The sequence below is a fragment of the Pan paniscus genome, chromosome 3 (assembly GCF_029289425.2).
Source record: "Pan paniscus chromosome 3, NHGRI_mPanPan1-v2.0_pri, whole genome shotgun sequence".
NCBI lineage: Eukaryota > Metazoa > Chordata > Mammalia > Primates > Hominidae > Pan > Pan paniscus.
The window spans coordinates 13,822,994-13,836,872 of NC_073252.2; the positions used below are offsets into that span (position 1 = coordinate 13,822,994).

Sequence of the window (13,879 nt, forward strand, 5' to 3'; positions counted from 1 at the left end):
TCTGTGACAATGCAAGTGCAGCCCAGCTGTTTGCTTCATGTGGTTGTGCCCTTGAGACTTGAGCCAACATTTGATCCCCTAGTGCTGGGCAGAGTAGTAGCTCAACAAATGTGTCCTTTCCCAGCACAGCAGTTTCAGTGGGAAAAGTGCTGGTTCTAGAACTATTTTCTTCCCCTGAGAACAGTGTCTGTCAGTGTATTCTGAAAAGCATCTTGTTCTTGATTTAAGTCATACAAAGATAGCTACACAGTAATTTTAGTAAATGTAAGGTACTCTTGTACAAATGATGAACAAGACATCCTAAAATCCAAAAAACCAAAAAATAAAAAAGCAATCTTTTCCAGCATTTCTTCTAGTTAGAACTATCTCCCTCTGACCTCAAATCAGTTAGGTTTTATCATTGGCAGAGATATTTGGGGAAGGGCTCTGATATATTACGGTCCTAAGAGCAGTGAGCCTGCTGTTGAGGTGGAAAGATCAATGCCTCCCTCCCATGGGCTTTCATATAAAGAGCCCTGGCCTGGGGGTTAGAAGACAAAGAGTTCAGTCTGTGTTGCCACCAACTTGCCATGAGATCTCACTGGGAAGAAGAGTGTTACCTGATGGCCATTCCTAATTGGTGTGGTTATGGTAAACCTCAGTTAGTAGATTCTAGTATTTAAGTAAAGTCTAGGTCGTAGGGGTCAAGTGGTACCACCCTGAGGAAAGAGGCCTGAAGCAGGCAGGGAAGGATTGTGGTTGTGGATGACCAACTTCAACTGAGGAGGAACTGGCCATCGTTGTAAGCCACATCGCCCTCAGTCACAGGGCATGCTGCTGCCTTCACTAAGTCTTGTGTGATCCTCCTAGCCTTGTCTCAACTCCGGGTTGGGAAGAGCAGATGGGCTCTTGTTCAGGTTGCTCATGGAGAAGCAGTGAGGCAGTGGCAGTGGTAACAAGCCAAGGCCTGAGAAATGTCAAATCTGGAGATGGTCTGCAAGTGCTTCTCAGTGAGTTAGGGGAAGCTACTGGATTTTAGGCTGGATATTTTTTTTTGGAGTCAGGGACTGTCCTGTAAATTGCAGGATGTTTGGCATTCCTGACCTCCTTCCTTCTGCTCGGTACTAGTAGTAGCAAATCATTGTGATGACTAAGAATTGCTTCCACCTATTTCCAAAGTCTTGTATTAGAACCATTGGAAGGTATGTGGTCTAACTGACTTCCCCATCATAAAATTTTTCATTTATTTCCACGATTTAGTTCCAGTTTTATCGAGAGGCAGCATTTCTTCACACTCCAACTACTCGGTCCCTATAGGGTCATGCCCACAGCAGCCATTACTAAACTGAATAACATCAGTGTCACAGTAAGACTGCAATTTCAGAATGCACTCCTGGTGAACCAATCTAAAACTGACAGTGCAAAGACTGTGACCAAAGGAATCAGGAACCTTGGAAACTAGTTCAGCTTCTACCCTTTTACTTTTTACATTTTTTACTTATATTTTGTATTTTAGATTTGGTTTTCTGTTCCTGAGTAAATTCACTTAGAATAATGGCCTGCAGCTGCATCAGTGTTGCTGTAAAGGACGTGATTTTGTTCCTTTTTATGGCTACAGAGAATTCCATGGTGTGTATGTTCCACATTTCCTTTATCCAATCCACTGTTGATGGGCACCTAGGCTGATTCCTTGTCTTTGCTATTGTGAGTAGTGCTGTGATAAACATGTAAGTGCAGATGTCTTTTTGGTAGAACAATTTACTTTCCTTTGGGCATATACCTGGTAATGGGATTGCTGGGTCAAACGGTAACTCATTTTAATTTTTTGAGAAATCTCCAAACTGCTTTTCACAAGAGCTGAACTAATTTACAGTCCTACCAACAGTGTATAAGCATTCCCTTTTCTTGCCAACATCTGTTATTTTTTGACTTTTTAATAAAAGCCATTCTAACTGGTGTGAGATGGTACATCACTGTGGCTTTGATTTGCATTTCTTACTTTTAAGACAAATCACTTTAGATTTTTGAGTTTTGGTTAAAAATCATCCATATACATAAAAATGAGAAACTCTCATGTTCCTCATCTCTAATGGCCTTTCTGGATCTAAAGTTCAGTTCTACCGAGTTCAGTTCTACTGAGAAAGGCCATCACTGACTCAAATTTGAATGTGAGCATGGAATGATACAGCTAAGACCAATTATTTAGAGAGAAGAAATGGTTTTCATGCAGACACATTTTAAAACACACAAATAAAATTCTTACCACTCAAATTTTGGTAAACATTTTATAATTTATATATAAAATCTCAGTAAGAAACCATGTAAAATGACAGAAATATCCACCTTACATTAAGAGTCAAAATAAAAAAAAAAACCCATACACACTGAATGTAAATTTTAATTATAAAACAAGAATATGAACAAAACATTTTAAAATAATCTCAATTATTTGGCAACTCATCACATCATTGCAAGAGACAAATTTGATCGTAAGAAGTTTAATCTTATGAAAAACTGAAGTTGGACAGTTTGCTCATATGAGAGTTAAAACATGTTTAAAAAAACACTTGGCAATAAAGCCAGTTTCTATACTGAAATAATTGTGTATAAAACAACATAAAATCCTGAAACTGGATAGACAGGAGGGACCTAATCTTGAATGCATTTCTCTTCACTGAAAAAGACAATATGGAAAGAGTATTGGTAGAAGCTTCAGAACAGCACAGAAGAGGAATGAACACAGAGAAGAGGAATGAAGAGGGATTTCTGCTGCAGGTGACTGACGCAACTTTACCTGAACCAGAACCTGTTTTGTGTCAATGCGGCTGGTAGTAAAGTCACAGATGCAAGTATAATCTAAAAACAAGTTACATTCTTAAAAAACAGAGCCACAACTGTGAACAGAAAAGCAATGAAGAACCTTTCTTTAGCTAAACTACTTTACTTGGATACATGCGAGTTTCTGCCAGATCATATTAAGATAGTTACAGGGCAGGCAGAGTCCTAAAAAATTTTCTACTAATGACTGCATAGCATTTAAAACCCTTTTTATTTAAAAAAAAATAATAAAGTAAAATAAACAGATATATAGTAAAGTTCACAGATAAGTTTTCTCTGTAAAATAAATAAAGTGTTCATTGATTAGCATCATACATAGAGTAAAATACAACCTATTTTTACATGTTTATATACTATACACAGATTACCAGTAGGCAGCCTGGCGTCTGATGGGCTGGAGGGGTTTGCATTCATGATGTGTCACATTGGGAAATCCCAATTTTGAATGTTAAAATATACAACTACTTTGTTTTGAGTTCAGATACAAAGTAAACTTATTGTCCTTTATCTGAAATAAATGTACATAATATCTTCTATGAACAATAGTTTATAAAGCTGTTTAAAACATAACAAGAAAAAGCTTGCACCTAGGGACTTACAGCACATGCATATCTTTTTCCTGGTTAAAGAGAAGCCTATGGCCACCAAGGCATGTCTCTTTCCTCTCCACCGTGTTCCTCCATAAGCCTAGGGCAGCAGTGGTCAGGATTATCGCTTCGCTTTTTTCACAGGGGCTTCCTCCACCCTTTGCTGGCCTCTTGTTCGGGCCCCAGGAGGGCTGACTTCTCTCTTGCGCTTGATAGAAGGGGAGAGCTGTGTCTTTGACCTGCATTAAGCAAAGTCAAGGCAATGGTGAGGTTTAAAAGCAGCTGCTTCAAATAACTTGGGAGTTCCTTAAAAAAACAGAAGAGTTTTGAACTTGACAGCTAAGAAGAGAAAAACCCAGTAACACTTATACACGAAAAGGAGCTACCTCGTGAAGAGCTTGAACTAACTGGTTATTTGCTGTCAACCTCACACACAAACACAAAACACTGGAAGAGAAGTTTGAAGCCTGTGCTCTGGTTCCAGCTCTACCACACTCTAGGTGCTGATGGTGCTCAAATCCACTTCCTTCTCTGGGCCCTAGTTCTTTCATCTAGAAAACAAAGACATCAACAGCGGGTCCCACCAATATACAGACTGTCCCAAGTTCAAACAACTAGCAAGAACACAGCAGGACTGCAATCTAGGTTGGACCAAGTGCAAAATCATGTTTCGTAGCACAGTATTACAGAAAATACCTGTGTTAGAAAAGGCACGGGAATTTCAGAAGAACATTCTAACCAATCTCCCTATCACCAGCATACCCTGTTGATATAGTCTGTGATTAAAATTATTTGTTGGAAACTCCAATTAATCATGTTACTGTCCTAGAGATGTATGAAGTTCCTCTTGGGTCTCTGATGCTTTCAGGAGAAAATCATCCAGAGCCTTTTATAGTTCTGCCTTCTACTTGTGCACCATCTGGGCCTGTAGTCCTGCACCTTCCACATCACAAAGCAAGATGCCCCATCTTTGGAATTCCCCACAGAGAAATGCGACTTTATTAATATGAAGACTTTAGGTCTTTACCACAGCATTTACCATTGCGATTTATCTGCTGTGTTTTTTCAAACTGCAAGTTACAATCAATATTTTAAAACAACATGTTAATAGGACACAACAGAAAATACCACTCGTATCACATCTATTAAATTTGACTCATGAAATTTTGTTTCAGTTACAGCAGCAGGAATGTGAGCACCAGCTGTATTGCAAAATATTCTTATAGTGGGTTGTTGCCAAAAAAGTTTGAAAGTCTTATACACATATATCTCTCCCATTAGACATGATGATTCTCTAGGGCAGCTGCTGAGATTTATTCATTTTTCTAACTCCAGTGCCTAGTGCAATGCCCAACACATGGCAAGCGGGCAGTAAATGTCCTGTCAATGAATCAAAGACTTGGAAAACCAAAATTGCAGGAGATGGAGAAATGGGACTCTTAGTGATATGAAGACACGTCTTCCGTTTCTTGTTTGACAGCAAAAGTAAATAAACTGAGTCAAAAATTGTTGCAGATGATGTGGTTTTGACATGTGTTGACAATGACTGAAAATGTGTTTGTTGATAATCCATTTCAAACTGTTTCCATGGAAAGCCACCAGCCACTCAATGAACACCTCTTCAGTAAAGGTGCCATGCGCAGCATTGTGCTGGGGGCCAAGTGGCAGCCAACAGAAGCTCTGAGTCAGGCTGCTTCTCCCCAGCCATGTGAGCTTCGTAGTTTATCCAGGCCCTTCTAGTCCACCCAGAATGTGGTCTGTGAGGAGGGGCATTGGTCACTGAGGAGCTTGTTGGAAATGCCAACTCTCAGGTCCCAGCCTAGACTTACAGACCCAGGATCTGCATTTTACCAGCAGCCTCAAGTGATTTGACTGCATGTTCAATTTTGAGTAGTATGCATGGAAACCTTCCTGAGATTCTTTCCCTCACATATAAAATAAGAGTAACTATTACAATTCACTCACTGAGGGTTAAATGAGAGCATGTATGTGAAACTGCCTGGCATTATAGTTTGCTTTCATTTCTAGAATGTGCGGAAAACAGCACATACATACAAGTATGCTGTGAAGATGAAAATGTGGTAAGAGGTCAAAACAGTTTTTGTGTACAGTGAAGAGTCTTTTATTTTTGAATATGATAATGTATAGAAAGTATGACAAATTCCTATCTCAAGAAAGAAACCTAGAGCTCAGAGGGGTAAATAAAAGGAATATACCAAGCCAATGCTATGTGGCATCTCAAGTGCCCAGTACTGACCAGAAGTGCAGCAAGAAGAGATGAAAATGGGCTGAAGTGGGACGGAAAGGATCTGACTTACTAGGGGTGCTGGTGGTGAGGACACTCCTCACTGGCTCAAGCAAAGGCAAGAAAGGAAGGCTCAGGACCACCTCTGGGAAGCAGTAAGACCAGTAAGGCTGCAGTGAAAGGTGTAAGCTGGCAGGGGCCGTGCCTGAAAGAGGAAGCTTTATCACCTCATCACCTCTCCAATGCTCTAGCTAAAACAGAAATGATTCTGGGCTGTTAAATGCTTTACCACACTGCCTTGCCTTTGGTCTTGGTGGATGGGAGAAGGCAGATAAGGCTCACAGGTGTCAAGGACAAGCCTGTGTGGCAGTCCACTGCGGCAAGGCCAGACTGGTGAGGCCACACAGACACCTTCTGCAGCCCTTCCTATTCTTCTTGGAAACCAATGATCCCCAAAAACAGTTATTTGGTGAGACAAAATCTTAAAGGAAATTAGGAAGAAAGCATTATTGTACCAAAAATAGTCTTAGGGGGTTAAAAATGACTTGAAGTGTAAGCAGGGACTTACCTTCCTAATGGGGGAGAGTTACTAACTTTTTCGCTGGTAGGTAACTTCTCTTTTGCTAATTTTTGGCGATTTCTAGGAGAAACTGTGTCTGGGCTGCCAAGTTTGGATGTTGCACGTGCAGATGGCTTGCTATGTTGCTTTCTGAAACAGATTATAGAAACACTGGGCAATGGTAGCACTGAATACTCCAGTCCCTGGAACTCTGTAGGAAGTATGAGGCTCCTTGTGGGCAAGTCAGAACAATAGGAACTAAAATCAGAAAAATGGTTGGTTTTCCTGACCACTGCTGATAAGTCGATCTTAATGTCATCTACAACTACCTCTGCTTGTGTGACACTATCTTTGTTCTTACTGTGCATGATATTTTATTTTGATTTAGAAAAAAGATGTATCTGCGAAAAACAGAAAATATACTGGCCGACAAAATAAAGATTACAAAAGAGCTCATCAGGGTAGAATAAAGGGCCAAGATTAACGAAAGTACAATTCACAAGGCTAAGTGTTAAGGCCCAAGTAGTCAACTGCACAAGAATCAGATAAGGAATTCTGATTCCAGTAAAAACTCTGAAAAAGGAACTTGTTTAGCTGGTGTATTTTTCAATTTGAGGCTCAGTAATGAGGATGCACACTGAAGAACAATATCCAGAAAATAAGGTAGAACAGTCCTCTTCTGGATTCATTAGACCACACTTGGTATACAGAGTTTGCTTCTCTCTCTTTCTTTCTTTCTCTTTCTTTCTTTCTTTCTCTTTCTTTCCTTCCTTCCTTCCTTCCTTCTTTCTTTCTTTCCTTTCTTCCTTCCTTCCTTCCTTCCTTTCCTTCTTTCCTTCTTTCTTTCTTTCCTTCCTTCCTTCTTTCTTTCTTTTCTTTCTTTCTTTCTTTCGAGAAGGAGCCTCGCTCTGTCACCCAGGCTGGAGTGCAGTGGTACAATCTCTTCTCACTGCAACCTCCACCTCCCGGGTTCAAGCAATTCTCCTGCCTTAGCTGCCCAAGTAGCTGGGATTACAGGAGTCTGCCACAATGCTCGGCTATTTTTTGTACTTTTAGTAGAGATGAGGTTTCACCATGTTGGCAAGGCTGGTCTTGAACACCTGGCCTTAAGTGATCCACCAGCCTTGGACTCCCAAAGTGCTGGGATTACAGGTGTGAGCCACTGTGCGTGGCCTCTTTTATTTTTTATTAATTTAATTTAATTTTTTCTTTTAAGAGGGTCTTGCTATGTTGCTTAGGCTGGTCTCGAACTCCCAGCCTCAAGCAATCTTCCTGCCTCAGCCTCCTGAGTAGCTGGGATTACAGTCATGAGCCACTGCGCCCAGCTGCACATTTGCTTCTAAAAGAGGATAAAGGTAACTGATGAGCACAAACAGGGATGATGAAGGGGCTCAATAAGCAAGCAGAGAAGACCTGGAAGCTGCCCTCAAATACGTAAGGGAAAATTAGACAGAAGGTTCTGAAAGTTGAACTAGAATCAAGAGTAGAAGCCACAGGGAGGCCGGCTTCTACTGAACACAAGTCAGAGAATGCTAAGGAGGATGTGGCTTTCCCTGCCACTGAGGTCCATGCAAAAGCAAGAAGACCCTTTCAGAGGAGCTGCAGGTGCAGTGACTCAGGCACTGACTGGCTATTGGTACTACATGACCACTGAGAGCCCACCCAACTCAGACAATTTGTAAAATTATGAAGACACCAGAGCCCTGGGACTGATCAACCAATGCCAAGGAACCTAAACTAGAGAGAAAACAACTCATTTGTAAATCAAAAGTTTATATTATAAAGTGCATGAAGGAAGAGCTTTGATAATCCAGGTGATTACAGAACCATATAAATCAAATAAGATTTATTTTTAAAGAATTTATAAAAGGCAAATCTGAGAGCAATTTCTAGACACTCACTCGAAGATGGCTAGAAGGCCTATGGAACTTTCTCTGAGTTGAGCCCTACTTTCCACAACTGTTTTAAAGGGAAGCAGTAATTCTGGTGGGATGGATGCTATACCCAAATGCATGGGTGTTGGGCTCCAGCACCCTCACCCTCTCCTAGCAGCAGCAATTTGGATTCTGTGACTTCTTTTCTATTTATCTGAGCTGCTCCACCTAAAAAAACAAATATGAGACCACCTTATAACTTTAGCCGTGTGAGCTTCTAGAGTCCTTTGGCTCTAAAATCTGATTCTTTGAGAAATCAAACCATGGCACAAATGGCTAATACTGTGTTAAGTTTGGAGGAATTAGAAACAGATTGATTTTAAGTTTTTGTTATTTTTTTGTTTTTGTTTTTTGAGACGGGGAGTTTCACTCTGTCACCCAGGCTGGAGTGCAATGGCGTGATCTCGGCTCACTGCAACCTCCACCTCCCGAGTTCAAGCGATTCTCCTGCCTCAGCATCCCAAGTAGCTGGGATTACAGGCACGTGCCACCACACCCAGCTAATTTTTTATATTTTTAGTAGAGATGGGGTTTCACTATATTGGCCAGGCTGGTCTCGAACTCCTGACCTCGTGATCCGCCGGCCTCAGCCTCCCAAAGTGCTGGGATTACAGGCGTGAGCCACTGTGCCCAGCCCCGATTTTAGTTCTTTATGTAAACACAAGATACTATTATATTATGCTGTTAGTGTTATTTTTGAAATAAATCTTCCTGAACTTTTTGATTAATCTTGAATAATGAAATTAAACAAGATGATACCAAGATCAATAGCTTGTAAATCACATTAATTAAAAATTAAAAAAAATATATTTTTTCAGAGACAGAGTCTCACTGTCACCCAGGCTAGAGTGCAGTGGTGCGATCACAGCTCACTGCAGCCTCAAGCTCCTGGGCTCAAGCGATCCTCCCATCTCAGCCTCCCAAGTAGCCAGGACTACAGGTGCATGCCACCATGCCCAGCTAATTTTCTAATTTTTTTGTAGAGATGGGGTCTCCCTGTGTTGCCCAGGCTGGTCTCATAAACTCCTGGGCTCAAGTGATCCTCCCATCTTGGTCTCCCAAAGTGTTGGGATTACAAGCATGAGCTACCGTGCTCAGCCTGGAAAATATTCATGTTTGGGAAAGTGATTAACGGTTAGGATGAGACAATACAGTTATGTACCATTTCTCAAACGTGCCATGGGGAAAGGAACACTGGATGATGTGAACAGGTATAATGATATAGGCCAACAACAGAAAAGTGGTATCAGCAAATAATGCTTGTTTAAACAAAGTTCAACAGGCTTCTTTCCTTTAGGAGTGTGCCAAACCCTTTTTTTTTTTTTTTTTTTTTTTTTGAGATGGAGTCTTGCTCTATCACCAGGCTGGAGTGCAGTGGAGCCATCTCAGCTCACTGCAACCTCCGCCTCCCACGGTTAAGCAATTCCCCTGCCTCAGCCTCCCGAGTAGCTGGGATTACAGGCGCCCACCACCATGCCTGGCTGATTTTTGTATTTTAGTAGAGACGGGGTTTCACCATGTTGACCAGGATGGTCTCGATCTCCGGACCTCGTGATTCGCCTGCCTTGGCCTCCCAAAGTGCTGGGATTACAGGCGTGAGTCACCGCGCCCAGCCCTGGAGTTTGCCAAACCCTTAATATTTTAATGAACATGTAACTGAGGAAGGAGAGAGAATTCAATGACATTCCCAAACTCATCTGACCGTGGTACTCTTTTTCTCAGAGGTTTCTGGCTACGATAGGGCTTGAGAGAACACATTTTGGGAAATATATGAAATTACCTCAAAAATGGTCAAATTTGGGCACTTTCCTATGATCAACCTATTGCATAGCACTGGTGAGATGCATGTGATGACGGTGGTGCGTGGGCCTGGTTCCTCCTGCTTTCTGGGTTGAATTAAGTATGCTGAGAGCAGGGATGATGTTTTATGTATGTCCATATTCATGAATGGTGCTCAATACGACATCTGAAGGATGGCAGATGCTCAAAAAATATTTGTAAGGAATTGAATGGGTTCCACCAAATAGGCATTTAAAACCTGGTAAAGACTTTGAGGCAATCCCCCAAAATGGTTTAGGACAGAAAATGTGTTCTCCAAGAACTATGTGCCCACTGCTAACAATAAAAATGAAAGGGAAGAACTTCCACTGCAGCATGAATGATTCAGTTCAAAGAGAATCCCAGGAAACCCAGAGCAGTTTTCAGATGGAGAAGCTGGTGAAGGTCTCTGACAGCTCTGTGCTGCCCCCATTACCTCTGAGCCTCTGATCTGGTGGTGGATCTTGTGGTGGCTCCTGAAGGCTCGTCCTCTTCCTCTTCTTCCTCTTCCTCATCAGACTCCTGCTCTTTCTTGTCCTCCACTGGATCAGAAACTGATTTCTGGCGTTTTCTTTCTGGCTCTGAGGATTCTGTTCAAATAGAAGGGTAACACCTGGATTTTACAATTCCCAAAGATACTTCCAAGAGAGAGAGTCATGGAGTTTAGAACTTAGGATATTAGGGACTTGGAGGCAGAGAAATGGTTTTCCACTTCCTTTTTGTTTCAGCACTTGCAATTCACAACTGTTTAACTTAATCTCAAACACATTTTGGATAGTTTACATATGCAGTTCACAGCCAGCGTTCATAAAAAATTGACATGTACTTAGAAAAGCATCTGGGATGTACCATTTCTGACATGGGATTAGACCTATTTCACACATATTTATATAATATTAATATTAGCTGTAACCATTGGATTTTTCCTCATTCAAAGAAAAACTCTTTAAAAAGGCGGTTTTGAAACAATAAGACTTATTAAGAATTTGCTAGAAACATACCAGCATCATCTGATACAGTGAGAGAACGTTTGGGTTTTCTTCCTCTCCGACGCACACTTGTTACTATTTTTTCTTCACCATCATCCTAGAAGCAATAAAATTAAAGTCAAAAGGGTGGTCAGCTGAGCATTTAAGTTGATTTCTAAACAACATATCTTGATAAGAAATTTAACACTTACATTGCTTATACTTCTTTCTTGTAGGTTAGCTGTTTCTTTATTGGATTCATCTTTAAGAAAAGGGAAATCTCTGCATTAATATTTTATTACTGTAAATTTAAATTTCAACAATCAGCCTGGCTTGTCTGTCAATGTATCAGTATTAATACATTGTTATACATCTCATCATTATCTTGTATCAGTCAAGCAAAGATAGAATCAGAATACCTAGCAGAGATCACATTGGATTGTGAGTCACGAAACATAAGTTTTCATTTCAGATTTTATTTAAATTTGCTGACCCTCAGTTTTTTCAGCTGCAAAATAAGAAGTTGGATTAGACTACTTTTTTTTTTTCTAAGACAGAGTTTCACTCAGTCACTCAGGCTGGAGTGCAGTGGCGTGATCTTGGCTCAATGCAACCTCCGCCTCCTGGGTTCAAGCAATTCTCCTGCCTCAGCCTCCTGAGTAGCTGAGATTACAGGTGCCCACCACCATGTCCAGCTAATTTTTTGTATTTTTAGTAGAGACGGGGTTTCACCATGTTGGCCAGGCTACTCTTGAACTCCTGACCTCAGGTGATCTGCCTGCCTTGGCTTCCCAAAGTGCTGGGATTACAGGTGTGAGCCACCACGCCCGGCTGGGTTAGACTACTCTTATTCTCTTTCAGCTTAAATGTTCTGACCCCCAAAAAGAAGAAAAAAGGGGGCATATAAGGAGCCCACAATATGTACCAGTAACTGCAAGTTGGAATGATATACAGGCGGAGCATCCCTAATCTGATGATCCAAAATTTAAAATGTTCTAGAATCCAAAACTTTTTGAGCACTGACATGACCCTCAAAGGAAATGCCATTGCAGCATTTTGAATTTTGATTAGGAATGCTCAACTGGGAAATGCAAATATTCCAAAATCTGAATAAATTCAAAATCTGAAACACTTCTGGTGTCCTAGGCATTTTGAATAAGGATATATAACTGGTACTTTTATTTTATTTTTATGAGACAGGGTCTTGCTCTGTTGGCCAGGCTAGAGTGCAGTGGTGCAATTATAGCTTACTGCAGCCTCCAACTCCTGGGCTCCAGTGATTCTCCTGTGGAGGCCTCTGAAAGTGCTGAGATTACAGGTGTGAGCCACCACACCTGGCTAATATGGACTTTTCAATTTCAATGTAGCTCTGCAAGTATTATGATCCCAGCCTATAGTCTGAACAAACCAGGCTTGAGTAATTTGTTTAGAGTCGCATAACTAACAAGTAGAGTGACAGGTAGAATTCTTTTGACTCCAAATACATCATGGTAGCTAAAAAAGTACATTTTATGACCTGTTTGTAGGGTGCATACATACATTCTTTATGCATTTGCTTTCTGCAGATGTTACAATTTTCTGAGACTGTATCATGGTAAGAAAAGTAAAGATTAGTTCAATGCACTAGTTGAAGCTGAAATTATGGGGATGTTCATCAGGCACTCAAAAACTCAAAGGTACTTCTTTTTAGTGACTGTAGTAGTTGTCCTTTTTTGCAAGTTTAAAATACCAATGAAGATGAAAAAGTTAATCCAATAGAAATGTCAACAAAGAGGACTGTCTTAAAATGGTCATCATTTTACCCATACTCAGAAAACATTCTGAATAACACAGCTTTAATTGGAGTCCTTAAAGGGGACTGAAGTTATAAAGATTTCTTGTATGGATTCAAAATACTACAAAATTATTAATAAAAACTGGTAAGACCAAACGTGCAGAATCTCCTTCCTCTTTCAAAAAATAAATGAACCTTAATTTACCAAGACACAAGAAAAAATGAAGTATGATCACACATAGTTAAATGTGGAAACAACTTTATATTACCTATTTGCTTTATTGGCTGATCAGAATATGTACTTTCTCAATCTGACCATACTATTTATTTGATACAAAATAGCTGTCACATTAATCTTTGTTGTTGATATCAACACTTCAAAGCTCACTAATGGCGCCTCTTGTTTTATGTAAAAAATTTTAGACCACAAAATGCATACATACACATTGCAAAAAATATCTGGAAAATGCAGGCAATATTGACAAATAATATGGAATGCTCCCATTATTCCACCCTCCAGAGCTAATCATTATCAACATTTTGGAATATATTCTTCTCCTTGGAATGAGGAGAAAAATAGTCAAAACAATTTCAATTCTTGAGTCCTGGGCTCTGTAAGCCAATAGATACAGTCTCTCCCAGATACAAGGACAATTATTTTTACCAAGGGGGCCACCCACTTCAATGAGAGGCAGAATGGAAGTTCCAAACCTTCTCCAACAGCCAGCCTCTCCTGCCCCTCCCTCAGATAACACACAGAGGAATGCTGTAGGTACATACCTGTTTGCATTACTTTCAGTTTGCTGCTAGATGGAGATTGTTCTACCTATGTTTAAATAAACAAACAAACAAAAATTTTAAATCAGCAGTTTATAATCATCACATAGAAATGCAATCAATGATGTAAAGGTGGTATAGGATCTTTATTTACATAGGCATATTTGAGACCTATTTTCTGTAATTGATTAAGTATACCTAGCAAACATGGATGCCTGAGCTTATAAATACAGACTTTCCAATAAGTAACTTCCCTTTTGCGATGCTACAGGATGAGAAGTGAGGCAATGCAGCATGGCCACTGTGGTTAATGTTTCCCAAGGCAAACCATTTTACATGTTGCTAAATGCATTCACATGTGCTTCTCTGGTTTTGTCTTATAATAATTCTATGAGATAAG

At 40.3% G+C, this 13,879-nt stretch overlaps 1 protein-coding gene across 4 annotated transcripts in view; it reads right to left on the reverse strand.

The window, feature by feature from the left end:
* Positions 1–2,250: 2,250 nt before the first annotated feature.
* The window catches only part of BOD1L1 (biorientation of chromosomes in cell division 1 like 1), a 59,188-nt gene continuing 47,559 nt past the window's right edge, over positions 2,251–13,879 (reverse strand). For 2 of the 4 annotated variants that reach the window (XM_034958306.3, XM_014344613.4), the window contains exons 22-27: positions 13,483–13,528; positions 11,141–11,190; positions 10,962–11,046; positions 10,397–10,550; positions 6,218–6,358; positions 2,251–3,643 (exon numbers count right to left, since the gene is read on the reverse strand). In XM_034958306.3, the coding sequence (XP_034814197.3) occupies positions 3,526–3,643; positions 6,218–6,358; positions 10,397–10,550; positions 10,962–11,046; positions 11,141–11,190; positions 13,483–13,528 (594 nt within the window). In that variant the 3' untranslated portion in view covers positions 2,251–3,525. The remainder of the gene's footprint in view (positions 3,644–6,217; positions 6,359–10,396; positions 10,551–10,961; positions 11,047–11,140; positions 11,191–13,482; positions 13,529–13,879) is intronic. The other 2 variants (XM_055111202.2, XM_014344615.5) reach the window with 1 other exon arrangement.